Consider the following 15,659-nt stretch of genomic DNA (forward strand, 5'->3'; position numbering starts at 1 on the left):
ACTTAGATAAGAAAGAAGGTGAGAATATACAAATTTGGTTTCCATTTCATCTTTTTTTATATGTAGAAGTACATTTTACATATATGCTCCTACTGTCATTATTATGCAAAGTTGAGAAAAGAAACGCAACATTCTTGGACACTGATCCGTATAAACAAGAAAGAGACGGACATAGGACAGTAGTACCATTTGTTGCAGTATCGAGCGGGACAATTTGAGCAACAGTCAGTGTCCAGTTTTCTTAACTTCTCTAGGGTAGCAGAGACTAGCAGTTCATGTAACGGTAGAATTAACATCTAAGCTCGTTTCACCTTCTTTGAAAAAGTTGGCAAGTTTATGAGAAACGGTTTGCAGTGCCTCGGATAAGCGATTTTCATTTCCTGTAATATCATCATCCCCCTCGTAAACCAGATGAATTCCATGCATCTTCATCTCAACTTGTTTGAAATTTTCTTCTGGTTTGATCACCTGTATGGTGTAGCCATCTTTCAACATCGTAACCATTGGGTGCTGAGCTGAGTATCGGCAGATGTGGAGTTGATCATCACTTGTTCTAGGCACTCCACACAAGTGCAATGTGTGGGAATATTTGTGCTTGAGATCAAGTTGGAGAATTTGCGCTCGAACCTCCACCACATCAGACAGCTGGTTGTCACCTCCGGTTTCATGTTTACGAGCCACAACAACAGCCAGGATAACGCCTCTGAGCTCTCTGTTCGGTTGAGCTGTGAATGTGACAGGGCCTTGTGAGAACCATTCCGGGATTCTGTTTCCAGGCAAGCTAAGATTCTGCAGCATTTTCAAAGAAACCTGCATTGCAAAGCGAGTTGTTTAACAAAAACTGATATTAAACTGATTGAGATTTTCTTTGAGTTTGAAGAATCACCTTAGAAAGTTTTTTCTTTACTTCAGTGGAGCAGGTGGAGTTACAGCCGCTCATGTATAATCGTTTCAGACCCGTCAACTCCTCTAGGCCTGGAACATCATTCAGTTTCACACAGTTTGTGAGATTGAGGTCATGCAAGATCGTCAGCTCTGAAAGGTCGGACATACTCTCCAACGAGAAGCAGTTTGCCAGGTTTAGTTTCTCCAGTTTACATGGAAGAGGGGGAAGACAAGTGAGCTCTTGGCAGTCATACAATGAAAGTTCTCTGAGATTTGATAACCCCTTGAGACTACACGGGAGACTGTGAAAATAATTATTCCCCAGGTTCAGTGTCACTAGAGACGTCATTTTCTCAACATCTGGGACTTTACCGTATATCCCCCAACCACGAGCATCCAGTTCCTCAAGCGACAAGAGGTTTGAGAAAGAAGTTGGTAATTCTTCAAAATGAGGTTCTTTGTTTGTTGTACCTGGTGCATCACTTCTATGTAGAGGCTTCTTCAGCATTTTCAATACCATTAACTTTGAGAGGTTACCAAAACTTTCTGGCAACTCTACGATCGAAGTTTCTTCCATGTACAGATGATGAAGAGATTTCAAGTTACCAAATGAGCTAGGAAGCCTCTTGAGCATTTTACACTTGTTCATTCGGAGTGTGACAAGGTTTTCCAGCTTGCCAAACTCTTCCGGTAGTTCCTCAATGTTAGAGCCTTCAATGTATAAGTTACGGAGTGTGTCCATATGTCCAATTGATCCAGGCAGAACCTTCAGAGATTTGCAATACCTCAACTCAAGTTGGTGAATAAAGTGGAAGCCATCAATCTCTTTTGGTAAAGCTTCAATTGGTGTTCCGTTCAACTGAAGTACAAGAAGAGAATGTAATCCACCAATTGAGCTTGGAACCTGTTTCAGAGATTGGCAACCTTCTACTGACAAGTCAGTCAAACGTGATAGAGAGCCTGATCTTAGAGGTAGCTCCTTCACCCCAGTTCCGTTGATGAATAGTTCCTTCAATGATACGAGCTCATTGATAGTGTCAGGAATCTCAGAAAGGGATATGCATCGCCTCAAATGCAGCTTCTGGAGATTTTTCAGATCTCCAATAGAACTCGGAAGATTTTGCAGTTCAGTAGCATCATCGAGATATAGCTTCTCCAGTGATGTCAATGTTTCTAAACACGAAGGTAGCTCTTGGAAAGATACGCAACCTCTTAGACTAAGCTTTTCAAGATTTTGGAGACGGAGTATAGATTCTGGTAACTTCTTTATCGCAGTACCATCCAGAAGAAGCTTTTTCAAGCATGACATGGCACCGATGTTTTCTGGTAACACTTTCAAATTTGAACAGCCAGAGAGGAAAAGTTTTTCAAGACGCTTCAGTCCAGAAACATCGACAAGAAATTCAGAAAGATTTGAACAGTTTCTGAGGTCCAGCTCAAGTAATGTTTTCAGACTACCAACTGATCTAGGAACCTTCACCAGGAGGTTGCATCGCTCAAGAACAAGCTTCTCTAAGGCTTTATGGTTTGATAAATTAGGAATGGCTTCTAAGCTGTGGCAACAACGCAAATTTACAACCTTCAAGTACTTGTCCTCCTGAAAAAACAGAAAGAAGTATATATGTTAGCAGTTGAAACTCTAACTCCAACTATATATACTTGCTCATGTTTCGGGAAATAAGAAAGCCTACCCTTTTGAGGAACTCGCTCTGGACTTCTCTTATTCCACTCTCTGAAAGATCAAGAACAGCAAGTTGCCTAGCAAGAAAATACGGAGGAAGTATTTCTAATGGGCAACCTTTCCACTGTATCCACTTGAGTTCAGATGGGAGGAGTGTAAGATTTCCTTCCAGTTCCACGGTGTTAATCTGAAGAAGTCTCAACTTCTTCATTGGTACAAAAGGCTCTACGGGAATGGTGATTTCAGAAATTTTTGGCTTTTCTTGTACTGGAAGTCTTATAAACATATTCTTCAGTGACTCAAACATGGACTTCCTGCCCTGATTGTTCTGTAGATTCGTCGACACAATTTCATCTGCAGTATGGTCCCTTACAAACTTCTTTTTGAAGTCAAACACGATTCCTCGGATGGATGTTGTTCCCTGTTATCTCATTACAGAAATAACGGTCATGAGAATGTAAGTCAAATACAAATGATACATAACTCTGTAGGTATATAGATATAAATATATACCTTCATATAGTCCAATACGTTCATTATTTCACCACGATCCCAAAGTCTACTCCGCATTTCAGGATCATCGCCGCTTTCTTTAAGGACCATCTGCCTACCCATGTCTCTGATCTGATCATGCATCGACAGAGTATCGTCTTTCATGATCTGAAGGAGAGACTTCTGTGTGAGGACACTGAGGGCAACCTCAGCGTGATACCCACATCCTTTCAGTATGTCGACAACTTCTTCTTTCGTTATTTCCATTTTGAGAAAGAGACATGCAATGTCAAGGAATATCTTCTTCTGTTCATCGTCTAAAGATTCGAAACTCAGAGACAGAACACTATGAAGTTTGTCTGGCTGGGTATGCTTCAGCTTCTCTAGTTCAACTTGCCATTCGTCTTCGTCCTTGTCATACAGATGAGAACCAAACAGTTTAACAGCCAGTGGCAAACGCCCCGTCGCCTCGGCAATCTTCTTGGACAAGTCCAATAAACTCTGTGTTGGTGGTTTTTCTTTACGTAGTGAATAGAAACTAAACAGCTTCAATGCCTCCATCTCAGTCAAGCACTTGACCTCATATCGTAGTTTCACTGCGAGCCTACTCAGAACCTCTTCATCTCTGGTAGTGATGACTATAACGCTTCCTTCATCATACCATCCAGTTTCACCAACCAAGGCATCAACCTGGTCTGCGTCCTCAACATCATCCAAAACAACAAGAATCTTCTTTTCACGAGCATTTCGTTTTATTATTTCCCGGCCTCTGTTAACATCTTCTATTTCAGGTAACAAACGAAAAAGTTCCTTGATGAGAGTTTTTTGTAGATTGACTAAACCATCTTGGTCTGATGATTTTTCCCTAACACTTTCGATGAAAACTCGATGAGACTTGAAGTTGACAATGATCTTGTTGTAGAAGGATTTTGCGAGGGTCGTCTTGCCAATACCACCCATACCGTAAAGCCCCAGGACTTGAACGCCAGAACTGGATTCGATGTCCAACAGATCCATCAAGTCCTTCACAGATGATTCCAGCCCAACAGTGTAGTCTGCCACTTTCTCTGGCGTATTCCTCACTTTAGCTAAAACCGCTTTTACCACCTGCTCAATCATGTCATCTACTTTCTTTCTGTTTTTGCCATCCTTGTCATCTTCTTGAACAGTCTCTTGTCTGCAAAAAAAAGATAAATCCAAAAACTCAATTCCACCGAGTATATATATATATATATATATATATATCTGTTAGGATTAGTGAACAAAGAATGAGACAAAACAAAGAAAGCTTGGAGGACAAGTAGTGCCAGCTCAGGTGATGACTCACGCCTAGGACCACAAGCTGCATCAATCCGTTTTTGCCGCCGAAGTTGTTAAAGCAAAAGCAAAAGGGATTTCGTCTTATTTGCTCCCTGCAAAGAGACCGAGTGATGTCACTACATGAGGCCAAAGAAGAGGCAACTTGTAGAAGCGGCTAGAAGAGGGAACTAGGGTTTTGAGCAAGCATCTATTTAAAGGAGGTGTATGAAATGAGAGAGAGATAAGAAAGAGGTTAGGTAGAGAGAACATAAACAAAGAGTAAAACTTGTGTCTTATGTTCTTGGGGAAACAGAGTGAGAGAGATTGAATCGAGTGAGCTTGTAAGGGTTCAGTGGGTGAGAGATTTCTTTGTAAAACTCTGAGATTAGTGGATTCCGGGAGACAGATCCCGGCCCAGACGTAGCTTCCTTGTTAACGGAAGTGAACTGGATAAACATTTGTGTGTGTGCTCTGTTCTTGTTCTGTTTTGGTTCTTGTTGCGGTTTTTTGTTTTAAGTTCATTCAAACAACCTGAAACAAGTTCATTTGATCCTCGACAGAAGCTTATTCAGACCAAAGACTTCAACTTGAGTCTCTGTTAAGCTTGTCAAATTGGTATCAGAGCGTTGGTTACGGTGTTTGGTGGTTCTGTAAAGTCCGCTAAAGCAGAGGAACCATGTCGTCGGCGAGGATCGAGGTGGAGAAGTTTGATGGACGAGGAGACTACACCTTGTGGAAGGAGAAGCTGATGGCTCACTTGGATATTTTGGGCTTAACGGTGGCTCTCACGAAAACACAAGACCCAGTCTCAGATCCGGAAGAGTCTAAAGGTGACGAAGGTGGAACCAAAGAAAAGGGAAAAGAAGCAAAGGAGATAGACGAGCTTCTAGAGGAGAAAAGAAGAAAAGCAAGGAGCACCATAGTGTTGAGCGTTTCAGATCAAGTACTGAGGAAGATCAAGAAAGAGAGGACTGCAGCCTCTATGATCAAAGCTCTAGACAACTTGTACATGTCTAAAGCTCTTCCTAACCGCATCTATCTGAAACAGAAGTTCTACGGTTTCAAAATGAACGAAAACATGTCTGTTGAAGGTAATATCGACGAGTTCCTTCATCTTATAGCTGATCTAGAGAATACCGGAGTGTTAGTATCAGATGAGGATCAGGCTATATTGTTGCTTATGTCGCTTCCTAGGCAGTTTGACCAGTTAAGAGACACCCTGAAATATAGTACTGGAAGAACTAGGTTAACTCTAGATGAGGTTCTAGCTGCTATATACTCTAAGGAGTTAGAGTTTGGGTCAAACAAGAAGAGCATCAAAGGTCAAGCGGAAGTTTTGTATGCGAAGGACAAGNAGATCAAGTACTGAAGAAGATCAAGAAAGAGAGGACTGCAGCTTCTATGATCAAAGCTCTAGACAACTTGTACATGTCTAAAGCTCTTCCTAACCGCATCTATCTGAAGCAGAAGCTCTACGGTTTCAAAATGAACGAAAACATGTCTGTTGAAGGTAATATCGACGAGTTCCTTCATCTTATAGCTGATCTAGAGAATACCGGAGTGTTAGTATCAGATGAGGATCAGGCTATATTGTTGCTTATGTCGCTTCCTAGGCAGTTTGACCAGTTAAGAGACACCCTGAAATATAGTACTGGAAGAACTAGGTTAACTCTAGATGAGGTTCTAGCTGCTATATACTCTAAGGAGTTAGAGTTTGGGTCAAACAAGAAGAGCATCAAAGGTCAAGCGGAAGTTTTGTATGCGAAGGACAAGACTGAGAACAGAGGAAGGTCTGAGCAGAAGGAGAAGGGAAACAAGAACAGATCTCGATCCAAGTCTAAGAATAGAAAAGGTTGCTGGACTTGTGGTGAAGAGGGGCATTTTAAAAACGCATGTCCAAACAAAGGCAAGTCACAAGGAAACAAGAAGGATCAGGGAAATAGCAGCAAAGGAGAAGCTGCGATGGTGAAAGGAAACTCAGCTGATGGTGCAGGACTCTATGTGTCTGAAGCACTTTATTCTGCAGAAGTAAATTTGGAGAATGAGTGGATCATGGATACAGGATGTAGCTACCATATGACTCACAAGAGAGACTGGTTTGAAGAAATAAGCGAAGATGCAGGAGGATCAGTGAGGATGGGAAACAAAACTACATCAAAGGTCAGAGGCATTGGCAATATCAGGATCAGAAATGAAGATGGATCAACAGTATTGCTCACACATGTGAGATACATTCCTGATATGGACAGAAACTTGCTATCTATGGGAACAATGGAAGAGCAAGGATGTAGCTTTGAATCTAAGAACGGAATCCTCAAGATAAAAGAAGAAGATCGTACCATTTTGGTAGGCAAGAGACATGAGAAGCTTTATCTTCTTCAAGGAAGACCTGAAACTGGTCAGTCTCTCGCAGTTGAGAGATCACCCGATGATACAGTCTTATGGCACCGGAGATTGGGCCACATAAGTCAGAAAAACATTGAGATCTTAGCAAAGAGAGGTTTTCTGGACAAGAAAAGAATCTCAACACTTAAGTTGTGTGAAGATTGTATCTATGGGAAAGCAAAGAGAGTCAGTTTTGTCGGAGCTACTCATGGTACTAAAGACAAGCTTGACTATGTACATTCGGATTTATGGGGAGCTCCATCAGTGCCATTGTCTTTGGGAAGATGTCAGTACTTCATTTCATTCATCGATGACTACTCAAGAAAGACATGGGTTTACTTCCTAAAGCACAAGGACGAGGCATTTGAGAAATTTGTCGAATGGAGCACTCTGGTGGAGAATCAAACAGAGAGGAAGGTCAAAGTCTTAAGGACTGACAACGGTCTCGAGTTCTGCAACCACTTGTTCAACGAGTTCTGCAAAGAGAGAGGCATCGCAAGACACAGAACGTGTGCATACACGCCTCAGCAGAACGGTGTTGCAGAAAGAATGAATCAGACGATCATGGAGAAAGTTAGGAGCATGTTGAGTGATTCTGGAATGCCTAAGAGATTCTGGGCAGAAGCTACTAACACGGCAGTAAAGTTGATCAACAAAACACCCTCATCTGGAGTAAACTTTGAGATTCCTGACAAGAGATGGACAGGGAAGCCTCCAGTTTACAGTTATTTGAAGAGATTCGGATGTGTTGCCTTTGTTCATACAGATGAAGGTAAATTAGTTCCCAGAGCCAAGAAAGGTGTGTTTCTAGGCTATCCAGAAGGAGTGAAGGGTTACAAGGTATGGTTACTAGAAGAAAAGAAAATTGCAGTAAGTAGAAATGTGTTGTTTCAAGAAAATGCAGTCTACAAGGATCTGATTCAGGGAAATCAAGACTATGAAGAAGAAGCATCAAGCGGTTCTCTGGACATTGACCTTGAAGAAACTGGTGATACTCGTTTAGGTGGAGATCTCCTGGAAGAAACAGGATCCCTGGGAGACCACTCACCTGTTCGAGATGATCATCAGACAGAGGAGAACGCAGTTCCGGAAGATCCTACTCATGATTCACCTGAAAGTTATCAGTTGGTTCGAGACAGAGCAAGGAGACACATCACTGCTCCTAGGAGATTTGATGTGGAAGGTTACTTTGGAGAGGAAACAGATGACGAAGATGAGTTTGATGGGGAAGCTCTAGTCACCACGTTTGATGGAGAGAAAACAGAACCTGCAACCTATCAAGCGGCACTAAGAGATGCTGATTGGGAATTATGGAGAAGTGGAATGCTTGAAGAGATGGATTCTCTTCTTAAGAATCACACATGGACTGCTGTCATACCGCCAAAAGGACAAAGAATCATCGGTTGCAAATGGATTTTCACGCGTAAGCCTGGGATTCCTGAAGTTGAGAAACCGAGATTCAAGGCAAGACTTATTGCTAAAGGGTATTCACAAAGAGAAGGTGTTGATTATACGGAGGTTTTCGCACCAGTGGTGAAACACGTATCCATAAGGATCTTGTTAGCCATTGTTGTAGAAGAGGATTACGAACTGGAACAGTTAGACGTCAAAACCGCGTTTCTTCACGGCGAGTTAGATGAAAAGATTTACATGGAGATTCCTGAAGGTTTTTGAGGATCAGTTCCAGCCAGGACAAGTGTGTTTACTCAACAAGTCATTATACGGCCTGAAACAGTCACCGAGGAAGTGGAACCAGAAATTTGACAGCTTCATGACTGAGATTGGTTTTGAGAAGAGTGCAAGAGACAATTGTGCTTACATCAAGACACTAGAGGATGGTTCCAAGATTTATTTGCTCATCTATGTTGATGACATGTTGGTGGCGGCTAAAGACAAGAGAGTAATCTCAAGTCTGAAACAAAAACTAAGCGAGAGGTTCGAGATGAAGGATTTGGGTGCAGCTAAGAAAATTCTTGGCATGGAAATCATTAGAGACCGAGAAAGAGGAACACTGAAGCTCTCCCAAGTTGGTTATCTTGAGAAAGTATTGGAACTGTACAAGATGGCTCAAGCTAAGAAGCAAGAAACTCCACTTGGAGTTCATCTAAAAATGCAGACTGCTACGGATGAGCAACTACTCAAAGACAAGGAGTACATGAAGACAGTTCCATACTCTAATGCCGTTGGGAGCATTATGTATGCTATGATCGGAACAAGGCCAGACTTGGCTTATCCAGTTGGGGTCATCAGCAGATTTATGAGTAAACCAATCAAAGAACACTGGTTAGGAGTCAAGTGGGTGCTACGATACATCAGGGGAACACGAGAGATGAAGCTGTGCTACCGGAAAGGGTCTGATTTCCTTATTAGAGGTTATTGTGACTCAGATCACGCAGGAGATGTTGATAGAAGAAGGTCTACTGGTGGCATGGTCTTCACCCTTGGTGGAAATACTATCAGTTGGAGGTCGCGTTTGCAGAAAGTGGTGGCCATGTCCTCCACTGAAGCCGAGTACATGTCTCTGAGTGAAGCAGTAAGAGAGGCATTATGGCTAAAAGGTTTATTGAAGGACTTTGGTTATGATCAGAAGGCAGTTGAGATTTTCTGTGACTCTCAAGGCGCCATAGCTCTTTCAAAGAACAATGTGCATCACGAAAGGACGAAGCACATTGATATCAGATTCCACATGATTCGAGATTGTATCTCAGATGGAGTTGTGGAAGTGACAAAGATATCCATGGATGTAAATCCTGCAGATATCTTTACTAAGGTTGTGCCCGTTAGGAAGTTTCAAGCAGCATTGGACTTGCTTCGAGTACAGACTGAGTAATCTTACTCAGGAACCGGGATGGAATCCAAAGACTAATCAGACCAAAAATCTCTCTCATTTAAGGTAAGTACACTGACATGTTTTCTTATTGTTGTTCTTAGTTCACTAGGTGGAGTTTTGTTAGGATTAGTGAACAAAGAATGAGACAAAACAAAGAAAGCTTGGAGGACAAGTAGTGCCAGCTCAGGTGATGACTCACGCCTAGGACCACAAGCTGCATCAATCCGTTTTTGCCGCCGAAGTTGTTAAAGCAAAAGCAAAAGGGATTTCGTCTTATTTGCTCCCTGCAAAGAGACCGAGTGATGTCACTACATGAGGCCAAAGAAGAGGCAACTTGTAGAAGCGGCTAGAAGAGGGAACTAGGGTTTTGAGCAAGCATCTATTTAAAGGAGGTGTATGAAATGAGAGAGAGATAAGAAAGAGGTTAGGTAGAGAGAACATAAACAAAGAGTAAAACTTGTGTCTTATGTTCTTGGGGAAACATAGTGAGAGAGATTGAATCGAGTAAGCTTGTAAGGGTTCAGTGGGTGAGAGATTTCTTTGTAAAACTCTGAGATTAGTGGATTCTGGGAGACAGATCCCGGCCCAGACGTAGCTTCCTTGTTAACGGAAGTGAACTGGGTAAACATTTGTGTGTGTGCTCTGTTCTTGTTCTGTTTTGGTTCTTGTTGCGGTTTTTTTTTTTAAGTTCATTCAAACAACCTGAAACAAGTTCATTTGATCCTCGACAGAAGCTTATTCAGACCAAAGACTTCAACTTGAGTCTCTGTTAAGCTTGTCAATATCTACATGAATGATATACAAATGCAGATGGGATGGTTAGAGAGAGATGAGATAATGGAGTGAGTCCTACGTGCAAAAAAATCCAGGGATATTTCCAACAAAAATCATAGCTCGCCTCCATCGCTGAATCGTCTCATCGTCATGTTTTATCTTGTGTTTTTCAAAATGCTTGGCGAATTTACCGCTCTATTTGCGGACGTCGGAGGGATCAACCCCGTAAAAGATAGGTACCATGGGACGTTTCAGAGATGATCTTCTAAGATCGCAGAGGGTAGCTAATTCATCTAGACACCAGGAAGAGTTGGCGTATTTACGGGATAAGACGATGACGCATGCGGCCGAGTCCTCGATGGCTTCGAAGAGACTTGGACCGATATCATCCCCTCTTTTCATGCCCTCGTTGTCCCGGAAGACCCGGACTTTTGTCTTCCCGTTGAGCGCGACGTAGAGACGCTCACAGAAGTTGCTGCGCGTGTCTTTGCCACGGAAGCTTAGAAATACCTCGAACTTGAGCCTATGCGGAACAACGCCTCCAGTCTCCATCTCCCTCCGATCCTCAACAAGCTTCTTCTAGTCAACTCCTTTGAAATCTCATTACCTTTGGCTTTGAAAGCAGAGATGGATTTTTAAAACAAAAAATTTAAAGTGCCACTTTCTTTCTTTTTTTTATATGTTTATTTTAAATTTGGTCAACTCTGCATTCTCATGTCACGTACGTTAGCATTTTAAAAAAACTTTTTAGTAGTTAGAGATTTTCTCAATTTCTATAATATATACTGATTTTTAATATTGTTTTGTTTCCTAGAGTTTTAACATATATTTTGCCAGCCCTATTGTAAAATGACATTTGCTCTAACACTGACGCCTATAGTTCAGCCTAGCCAATCAAAAACAATTCACGTTAGGAGTTAAAAAGACTATAAGACAACAAGTTTTGACCTTCTCCAATATAGTAAATGATGATGATCGATCTTAAGAAACATAAAGATCTGAAAACTAAAAGATCCACGCTTTGAAGCCAAGAAGATCAGAACTGCTAGATCAACAAATCATCTTAACTAATCAAAAGCACAAAAAAAAAACCCACCTGAATTAATGCTTAAAAGTTTTATATGAGATGTAAATATGTCAAAGACGCAAAGTATACCAAACATAAAAAGAAAAAAAAATTAGAGATTAGGAATTGATCAAGTCATACCCGTAAATCAATCCGGAGATATTTCCGACTAAAGTCATAGCATTTTTCCATCGTTGTATCTTCTCCTCACCAAATGTTTTCGAAAGATCTTCAAAAACTTTTTTGAAAGGACCGTCATCATGTGTCCGAACTTCCCATGGTTGGACCTCATAAAAGATCGGCAACACCAGACGTTTCAGAGATGCTCTCTGATCGCATAGCTTAGCTAATTCTTCGAGGCGCAGGTGAGAGTTACCGTAATTAGGGGATAAGACTACGACAAAAGCCACCGAGTCCTCTATAGCCTCCACGAGACTAGGTCGTAGCTCATCATGATCCCCTCCTTCCACATCATCGTTCCAAACCCGGACCTGTTCCTTGACGAGCGCTTCATAGAGACGATCCGTGAACTTGTGGCTCGTGTCTCTTTGGAAACTGAGGAATGTGATTGTTGATGTCCCTTTTGGTCACAATTAGAATGTTTAGTTCGGTCAAGGGAGGGTCGAAGTTCTCTTTATTATATCGGTGCCGAGGCACTAAAGGACGGGCTACAACACAATGTAAACGAGTTACAAACAAAGTAATCGACGGGCTGATAGCTCGTCAACTCTCCGAGCTATAGGCTTGAGAACGTTGACTTTTTCTTGGACGAGCTGAGCTCTGGTTCTTGCTGTACAAATTCTGCTGCCTTTTTCATGATCCCTTGAAATGCGGGCCGTACGCCTGTATTTATAGGGAATCGTGTCGGTTCGTCCATATAAAAGACCATAATACCCTCCCTTCCTTTGGAGATTTATCATGGGCTTTTTCCTGGGCCAGGCCTCTTGTTTGAGGTGTGGATCCACCCTCAACAGTAGTCCCCCCCCTCCACCTTTAGTTCGTAGTCTTTAGGCGAAGAATAATTGTGAAAAGATGAAAGGACGCTTTTCTGATTGGACAAACGAAGAGTCGCGCGTGAGAAAACGGTTTCCGATGCCCAGGGTCGAATCGTTGTGTGCGGTGCTTGACGCGCGTGAAATCCGGAAGTCGTATCGTCACCGAGCGCGTGTGGCAATGATGACGCTTCCAGATCCTTCCTTCTTCCCCTATAAATATCACTTCTCCCCTTGCCTCATTATCTTCTTCTCGCGCTTTGGTGCTGTCATCGTCCAGGTATTCTCCCTTCTTCCTATCTCGTCGTTATTTTGCTTTTAGTGTCGCGCTTTCGTTATGGATTCTCCTCGATCCTCGTCGTCTAACTCTTCCGCCGCGAGTCACCTTCGACGAGCTACAACTTCTGAATCCGGCGACTCCGCGAGATCTGTCCGTCGTCGTACTCGTTCTCCAATTTCTTCTGACTCGTCTTCAACGGATTCAGACGCGGCTCAATTCGAGGAGCTGAAGCGTCGTCTTATTCCTGGGTCGGCGGCTCCAAGCTCGTCGGGGCTCCCTTGTAGGGTTCCGTCCCTGATAGACGAGCCCCTAAACGACGACCCATCGTCTCTTAATATGGACGACGTTCCTTTGCCGACCGTCAGTCGTTTCAACCACATGCCGCCGTCATCGATAAAAATTGACGCGGCGATTGATGCAGTTCGCATCGGGAAGTTAAAAATTGACGTGACGACTGACGCGGTTAGTGCCCAGATACTAAGCACTAGGCCAAAGATTTTGATTCCGGGATCTTTTCAACGTCACTGGGATGCACCTCCCGGTTTTATTTGTCTCTCGGAGAAATATTTCACCGAGTGCGGGCTCACCTTCCCTCTCCCATCCTTTTTGATGACGTATTTCGCTCGTCGAAAGGCGGCTATTTCCCAATTTGCCCCGTCAACTTTTCGAAATGCTGTCGGTCTTTCGATCATGGCCGAGGCTGCAAGGGTCACGCTTACTTGTGATCACTTTGAAGAGCTGACATGTCTGAATCCGTCGAGTCGGGAGAAGACGCCCGGTCTTTATTACGTAGCTTCGGCAAAGAAGACATCGCTCGTCGAGGGTGCCAAGGGCAAAACGTATAACTGGAAAGGCTCGTACTTCTTTTTGGAAGTTACTGCGGGGGTTTTGGAGGATCCGTCGATCCCTTGGTTTTCTGGGTGGAACCCTTCACCCGGTAGCCGATCCTTCTTGCTTAGTTATCTTCACTTGTATCTTTTGGCTTTACTTAACCCCCCCTTTTTTTTTTTGTAGTTGCTATTCCGAGGTGTCTGCTTCCGTACCCTTCTTCTTTGCAAGCCGAGATAGACGCAATTAAGCTCCATTGCCCTTACGTGTGGCCGGGTACCGAAAAAGATCGTCCAAGGAAACCACCGGGTCTTCGAAGAAGAACAGGTAATCCTTATGTGACCGATCCAACTCTTATTTTTCTTCGAATTGTAGATTAATCCTGTTGTTTTGATTAGTTTCTCTTTTTTTTTTTTTTAGCCGAGACGATGGGTAAAATGAATATGAGTGTTCCCAACGCGTCTGCTCGTTATCGCCGAGCGTCGGACTCGTCTTCCGTTCCCCGTCCAACTTCCCAGTTGGACGGTCGACGTGATCACTCGTCCTCCGGTGCTGGTTCGGCCGGGAAGGTCTCCTCTCGATCACGTCAGTCGTCTGACGCACCACCGAGACATCAGTCCCAGTCCCTTCCTTTAGTTCGTCGCTCGGAGGGGTCTGGTCGTGATACGGAGGGTGTAAAGGGTCCTCCGAAAAGAAAAGACGACGCTAGCCTGGAACGACCTGACCCGTCAAAAAAGCAAAGGACGTTGGATTTTGGCTGGGATTTCTCGCACACGTCCGAAGCTCGTCCTTTCCCGAACGACTCTTCAGCTTGCTCTGAACTTTTCCGGAGGATCCATTTTGGGCCTGGTCGTTTGCCTTCGGTTGATCAGATGAAGGAAGCGCATGCAGTTGCTGATGTGGCGCAAGCCTCCTTCGAGGTGTGTTTTTGTTTGTTCTGTTCGTCGACTCGTTTTTTGAACCTGTTTTTGTCTTTTCATCTGTTCTTATCCTTTTTTCCTTCTCAGCTTGTTGCCCGAATCAATCGCTTAACCTCGCGCTACGAACGCCGCGTTCGCGATCAGGAGGACGACCGGTCAGGAGCGTCGTCCTACGCAGAGAAGATTGAACGCCTCGAGGCCCAACTAGGGGAGGCTGTTCGGTCCAACCAAAGGCTTAGTGACGAAGCGTCAAAGTTTGAGAGTCAACGGCGCAAGTGGATCTCGGAGCGGGACGACCTGAAGGCAAAGCTTGAGGCGTCGGATGCGGCCTACAACAGGATGCACCTTACTCTCAACTCGGAGACAAAGAGGCTCAGAGATCGGCGGGAGGATTTCGGCTACCACGAGAGAATTAAAGCCTTTAACGAAATGGCCGTGCGCGTTCAGAAATTGCTGGCCAAACATAAGAGGTACGCCGAGGCAGTCAAAGCGTCGATGGAGAAATTTCTCGAGTACAACCAAGCCGTCGGGAATGTCCAAATGCTCGAAACGCTCGTCGAGGAGGGTCAAATCGCTGTGCTTGAGGAGGGGTTGAAGGACAAAGTCGTCGCCGTGATGACTCAACTGAAGGGTGAAGTTGATGATCTCGATCTCCCGGATATCACCGAGGCTGACTTTGACGTGTCCAGGATCTATTCCGAGCCACTTCCTCCGGTTCCAGAGTGGATCGCTTCCCCCCTTAGCGGCGATGCTGAAGGCGGTGACGACGTTAGGGAAGAAGGCGAGTTTGGCAGCGGGGGTCCTGAAGGGAACGTAGGCGAACAGGCAAAGGGTGACGATCGTCCTGCGGGTGGGATCGAAGAGCAGACCGTCGATCGTCCTACGGAAGAGCTCCCCCGTCCTTTGACTCCTGGTTGCGAGTCTCCGACTGCTGATCCGGCGTCATAAGTGCTCCATGTTCGCACTTGCCGTGTTGAGGGGTCGGCTCCCTCGTACTATCTTTCTTTTGCCGTGTTTCCGGTTGGCTCCCTCGTACTTTATGCGCCGTGTATGGGGGTCGGCTCCCTTAAAACTTTATTCGTACTTTTGGGGGCATTAAATGAGGGGTCTCATTTAATGCCTTATTCTTCGAAACGTTGTTTATTGGGCTCATTAAATGCTTCTGCCGTTTGGAAACTTGTGGCTGTTGGGACTTGTGCCCCCGTTCTATAAATAGTCTGTGTTTTC

General features: G+C 43.9%; 2 protein-coding genes across 2 annotated transcripts; one reads left to right on the plus strand and one right to left on the minus strand.

Moving 5' to 3' along the window:
• On the minus strand, positions 26 to 12,164 carry LOC104756806 (disease resistance protein TAO1-like). The gene is made up of 5 exons (XM_010479448.1): positions 11,554 to 12,164; positions 3,080 to 4,235; positions 2,577 to 2,987; positions 887 to 2,482; positions 26 to 810 (listed from the first exon to the last, which is right to left on the minus strand). The coding sequence occupies exons 1-5, from the start codon at positions 11,589 to 11,591 to the stop codon at positions 274 to 276; spliced, it is 3,738 nt and encodes a 1,245-aa protein (XP_010477750.1). The 5' UTR covers positions 11,592 to 12,164; the 3' UTR covers positions 26 to 273.
• Positions 13,755 to 15,437, plus strand: LOC104756807. Its single transcript, XM_019238741.1, has 2 exons — positions 13,755 to 13,839; positions 13,933 to 15,437. The coding sequence occupies exon 2, from the start codon at positions 13,941 to 13,943 to the stop codon at positions 15,378 to 15,380; it is 1,440 nt and encodes a 479-aa protein (XP_019094286.1). The 5' UTR covers positions 13,755 to 13,839; positions 13,933 to 13,940; the 3' UTR covers positions 15,381 to 15,437.

This window comes from Camelina sativa, chromosome 17 (genome assembly GCF_000633955.1).
Source record: "Camelina sativa cultivar DH55 chromosome 17, Cs, whole genome shotgun sequence".
In the NCBI taxonomy this organism is placed as follows: domain Eukaryota; kingdom Viridiplantae; phylum Streptophyta; class Magnoliopsida; order Brassicales; family Brassicaceae; genus Camelina; species Camelina sativa.

Bases quoted from the DNA above. Each gene is read 5' to 3' on its own strand.
- LOC104756806 (XM_010479448.1), bottom strand. From the start codon at position 11,591: ATGACTTTAGTCGGAAATATCTCCGGATTGATTTACGG. The intron at 2,988-3,079 runs GTATATATTTAT...ATGAGATAACAG, and splicing joins ACGTATTGGACTATATGAAG to GGAACAACATCCATCCGAGG. The intron at 2,483-2,576 runs GTAGGCTTTCTT...CTGTTTTTTCAG, and splicing joins AGAGCGAGTTCCTCAAAAGG to GAGGACAAGTACTTGAAGGT.
- LOC104756807 (XM_019238741.1), top strand. From the start codon at position 13,941: ATGGGTAAAATGAATATGAGTGTTCCCAACGCGTCTGCTCGTTATCGC.